We start from the raw sequence: 5,091 nt of genomic DNA, 5'->3' as shown, positions 1-5,091 counted from the left end.
CGGAGGGGACGCGCCACGCGGCGGCGTGCGAAGTGGGTAGGTGGGGGGAGAGGTTGAGGCCGAGGGCATGCTCCGATGGCTGAGGCGGCGCATCGCCCTGGCGCGTGTCGACGGCCGCTTCGCACCACACGACGGGCGGCGTGTGACAGGGCCCGGTGGCGGTAGCGCGTGGCGTTTCACCTCACATGGTGTGCGGCAGACAAAATCGAAAATGTGGAAGAGGCGACAACGTCTTCGCTCTCAAGCTGGTGCGCCTACCCATACCCACTTTTTGCTCTCGCTCTTCCGCAGTCAACACTCGTCTCTCTCTACCCCCGTCTCTCTGCTCCCGTAAACGGCACCCCCACCGCACCACACAGCAACACCAGTAGCCACCCTACGCCCTCATCAGCGTATACAAAAGGAATCTCCCCCCCCCCCCCCCCAACTCTTCCTCTAGTGTCTCGAACCGGCCACCACATAGTAGCACCCTTCCCCCTCTTCGCCTCTCGGTCTCGCTCCCTTCTCATTCCTATAGCCCGCTTTCTCTGCCCTGCCTGTCCCCTTCGCCCTCACCCACAAGCACAATGGCCTCTATTGAGAAGATTGCCAACTGCATCCGCTGCCTCGCGGCAGACATTGTGCAGGGTGGCAAGAGTGGTCACCCGGGCACGCCGATGGGCATGGCGCCAGTGTCAGCGGTCCTGTGGACGGAAGTGATGAAGTACAACAGCCAGGATCCTAACTGGGTCGACCGCGACCGCTTCGTCATGTCGAACGGGCACGGCTGCGCGCTGCAGTACGCCCTGCTGCACATGGCCGGCTACGACCTTACCATGGACGACCTGAAGGGATTCCGCCAAGATGGCTCGCGCACCCCTGGTCACCCCGAGCGTTTCGTGACGCCCGGGGTGGAGGTGACGACCGGGCCGCTTGGCCAGGGTATTGCAAACGCGGTCGGACTGGCGATGGCCGAGTCGCACCTTGCCGCCAGGTTCAACCGCCCGGGACACGAGCTCGTCAATCACTACACTTACGTGTACTGTGGTGATGGCTGTCTGATGGAGGGTGTGTGCCAGGAGGCGCTCTCCCTCGCCGGCCACCTCGCCCTGGAGAAACTCATCGTCATCTACGACAGCAACTACATCTGCATCGATGGCGCGACAAACCTCTCCTTCACGGAGCAGTCCCACCAGAAGTACGTGTCCATGGGTTTCCATGTGATCGAGGTCGAAAACGGTGACACTGACTACGACGGCCTGCGCAAGGCGTTGGCGGAGGCCAAGGCCACGAAGGGGAAGCCGAAGATGATTGTGCAAACCACAACGATCGGGTTCGGGTCTTCGAAGCAGGGAACGGAGAAGGTGCACGGCGCGCCGCTGGGTGAGGAGGATATTGCCAACGTCAAGACGAAGTTTGGCCGCGACCCGAACAAGAAGTACGACGTCGACGAAGACGTCCGCGCTGTGTTCAAGATGCACATGGAGAAGTGTTCCGCGGAGCAGAAGGCGTGGGAGGAACGCTTGGCGAAGTACACGGCCGCGTTCCCGGCCGAGGGTGCCGCCTTTGTGGCGCAGATGAAGGGCGAGCTGCCGTCCGGGTGGGAGGCGAAGCTGCCGACGAACTCCTCGGCCATCGCGACGCGCAAGGCGAGCGAGAATTGCCTGGCTGTGCTCTTCCCGGCCATCCCGGCCCTCATGGGAGGGTCGGCTGACCTCACGCCGAGCAACCTGACGCGCCCCGCGTCGGCAAACTTGGTGGACTTCTCGTCGAGCAGCAACGAGGGTCGCTACATTCGCTTCGGTGTCCGTGAACACGCCATGTGCGCCATCCTCAACGGTCTCGACGCCCACGGTGGTATCATCCCGTTCGGCGGCACCTTCCTCAACTTCATCGGCTACGCCCTTGGTGCGGTGCGCCTCGCCGCGATCTCCCACCACCGTGTCATCTACGTGGCGACACACGACAGCATCGGGGTTGGCGAGGACGGGCCGACCCACCAACCTGTCGAGTTGGTGGCTGCCCTGCGTGCCATGCCAAACCTGCAGGTGATGCGTCCTAGCGACCAGACAGAGACGAGCGGTGCTTGGGCTGTTGCGTTGTCTAGTGCCCACACTCCGACGGTTCTGTGTCTGAGCCGCCAGAGCACCGTGCCGCAGTCGGGGTCGAGCATCGATGGTGTGAAGCGCGGTGCCTACACAGTGGTGGAGGTGCCCGACCCGCAGCTCGTAATCGTGGCGAGCGGCTCGGAGGTGTCGCTGGCGGTGGATGCTGCCAAGGTACTCTCGGGTGAGCTGTGCGTGAGGGTTGTGTCGATGCCGTGCCAGGAGCTCTTCGACGCGCAACCGGATGCGTACCGCAAGTCTGTGCTCACCGAAGGTGTGCCGGTGGTGTCGGTGGAGGCGTACGTCAGCTTCGGCTGGGAGAAATACTCCCATGCGCATGTGGGCATGTCTGGCTTCGGTGCCTCGGCCCCGGCGGGTGTGCTATACAAGAAGTTCGGCATTACCGTCGAGGAAGTGGTGGAGACGGCCCGCAGGCTGACCGCGCGCTTCCCCAATCGCACGGCGCCGCTCAAGAACTCCTCATTCAGCAAGATGTGAGACGGCGCTCCGAAGCGTGACGGATGACCCCGGAGGAGGCGGGCAGGGAGAATGGAGATGGAGGATTGTTGCTGGCGATGGCGGCGCCGCTTTCCCCTGACCTCTCTTCCCCCCTTATCGTAACTCTCTACCGTGAGCGATATGGTCGATTACGCTCACACATCAACGCGTACATGTTATGCACGATGATGCAATGTAGTATGTCGGCGTCTGTTCGCATACACGTGTGCATGTGCTGGTCTATCTTCGTCCCCACCCACCCCTACCCCCTTCCTCTGCCACTCGCCGGTCATGGCTTTTTGGTGTGTCTCCTTGCCTATTCCCCTTTCTTGGGGCTGGTGCTTGATTGATGTTTCCTCTTCTGTTATTATCTTGCCTTGACCTGTGCGTGTCGCTCTCTAGCTCTCTACCCACCCACCCACTCATCCCCTTCTTGCCGCCTCTTCTCTTTGTCTGGTGTGCTTCTTCCGGGGCGCGCTGGGGTGGCGTGCATGCCTTCCTCACACTCCTCTCTCCCCCGTGGTGGGGCTCTATGTGTGTGGGGGGATGTATGAGTGGAGTGGACACCTCATTTTATGCTTCGTCTTTCTTTTCATCAGTGCGGGAGTCGAGCTGCATGGCACATGCTTGCGTCGTGCGCCGGTATCGGGAGGGCAAGGAAGTCCTATCGTGCCCGTGACAGCGCCATGAGCGCACGTCGGTTTGTGCGTGAGCACGCGTGAGTGTGTGCCTCGGTAGACCTTGACCCCCACCGGCTTACGCACCCCAGCGACGAAACAACGGGTGCTGGCGCGATAGAGCGGGTGAAGGTGTTTCCTCGCCTTCAGCAGAGAGGCCCTGCTCTCTGCCCCCCCCATCACCACCACCACCTTCCTGCCTCCCTCCCGCAGCGCTCTTCTCTCGCTCCCTTTTCCTTTTTATCTGACTTTCCTATCTCATGTGCTCATGGGCGCGACCCGCTGCGCAGACCCCCAGAGCACACCCTGCACGCACGATCCCCTCTTACTGCCCAAGCACCAATCAACCCCCCCCCCGCTTCCCCTACTGCATCATGCCTCTCACGCACGACGTGGTGATGTTACGGCGCTAAATGTGCGTTCTGTGGTTCGTTTTTCGATTTTGCACCTTTCCGTTGTGCCGGTTCTTGACACTGCGCTCCTGTCTTGCGTGCTCCTCTCTCTGAGCCCGCGTCTGCTGTCTGCATTGTCTGCGCGCCATCATGGCCTTCATCACAGCTGCGGCTGCTGCAGGGTTTGAGCTCAAGGGAAGAGGAATAAACGAAAATGGTAACGGAGTCGCACACACAGACAGCGAGACACTACGACGTGAGGATGCGCAATGGCGAACGCATGCGTCCGGCACAACTGCTGTAAGAAGAAAGCACAGACACGCAGTTGGGATTGTGAGAATGCGCCCATGATGGTGCCTTGGATGGACAGAGAGAGGGGAGGAGGGAAGGGAGAGGGGAGAGAGAAAAGATAGTAACGGCAGCGAAAAATAAAGGGGGTGGAGTGGGGAGGGGTAGCGACAGACGGCGCGGGGGCTGTGGCGCACGTTGCCCCCTCCCTCAACCTCTGCCCCCCTCTTGAATTTTCCCCTTTTTTTACGTCTGCGCGCATCCCTGGCGTCTCCCTCCTTTTCTCCCCCTTTTTCGGCGGTTCGCCTCCTCCCTCGCATTCGTCTCCCCTTTTTCTTTTTCTGCGTTTCTTTATGGATGGCTGTGACCTTCCCGGTGATGCGACGTTTACCGCACACACGCACACGCACACTCGAGAAACAAAAAAGGGAAGAAAGGAGAAAAGGAACGCGCACGATGATGAGAGGAAAGGCATCATGCAGTAATGCCGCTCATCGCGGTCTGCGTGTGTGTGTGTGTGTGTGTGTGTCTGTGTATCATGCATATACCTGTGTACATGAGTGCGTGGGCAAGGGCAAAAGTGAAAACCGAACGAGCTTTTCGTGACATGTGAGTGTCACGGATGCGGCGCTGATCGCGCACACAAAATGTGCGCTCGCCTTCTTGTGCTGCTACCACCACCCACATCAGCACCAGCGGCCTCTCCTGTCTCTCGCTCCATCTATCATCCTCTTTCTATTTCTGTTTTCTTCACGCACACACAATCGTACAGCCTCCGACCCGCATCTCTCCCCTGTAGGACAAGATGGCCAGCATCAAGTGTGGTTCCCGCCGCAAGGCCCGCCGTGCGCACTTTCAGGCCCCGAGCCATGTGCGCCGTGTGCTCATGAGCGCCCCGCTCTCCAAGGAGCTGCGCGCCAAGTACAACGTGCGTGCCATGCCCGTGCGCAAGGACGACGAGGTCATCGTGAAGCGTGGCACCTTCAAGGGCCGTGAGGGTAAGGTGACCGCGTGCTACCGCCTCAAGTGGGTCATCCTCATCGACAAGGTGAACCGCGAGAAGGCGAACGGCTCCACTGTGGCCGTCGGCATCCATCCCTCCAACGTCGAGATTACGAAGCTGAAGCTGACGCACCACCGCAAGTCCATCCT

The 5,091-nt window shown here is 60.6% G+C and overlaps 2 protein-coding genes across 2 annotated transcripts; both read left to right on the top strand.

Moving 5' to 3' along the window:
- Positions 1 to 566: 566 nt before the first annotated feature.
- Positions 567 to 2,582, top strand: LDBPK_242150 (transketolase; the record flags this gene model as incomplete). The annotated part of the gene is made up of 1 exon (XM_003861256.1): positions 567 to 2,582. The coding sequence occupies one exon, from the start codon at positions 567 to 569 to the stop codon at positions 2,580 to 2,582; it is 2,016 nt and encodes a 671-aa protein (XP_003861304.1).
- Positions 2,583 to 4,744: 2,162 nt separating this feature from the next.
- LDBPK_242140 (60S ribosomal protein L26, putative) lies at positions 4,745 to 5,089 on the top strand (the record flags this gene model as incomplete). The annotated part of the gene is made up of 1 exon (XM_003861255.1): positions 4,745 to 5,089. A coding segment is annotated over one exon (345 nt), but the record flags the coding sequence as incomplete, so codon positions are not given.
- Positions 5,090 to 5,091: the final 2 nt, after the last annotated feature.

This window comes from Leishmania donovani, chromosome 24, assembly GCF_000227135.1.
Source record: "Leishmania donovani BPK282A1 complete genome, chromosome 24".
Taxonomy (NCBI): Eukaryota; Euglenozoa; class Kinetoplastea; order Trypanosomatida; family Trypanosomatidae; genus Leishmania; species Leishmania donovani.
This window is presented reverse-complemented; position numbering and strand designations above follow the sequence as displayed.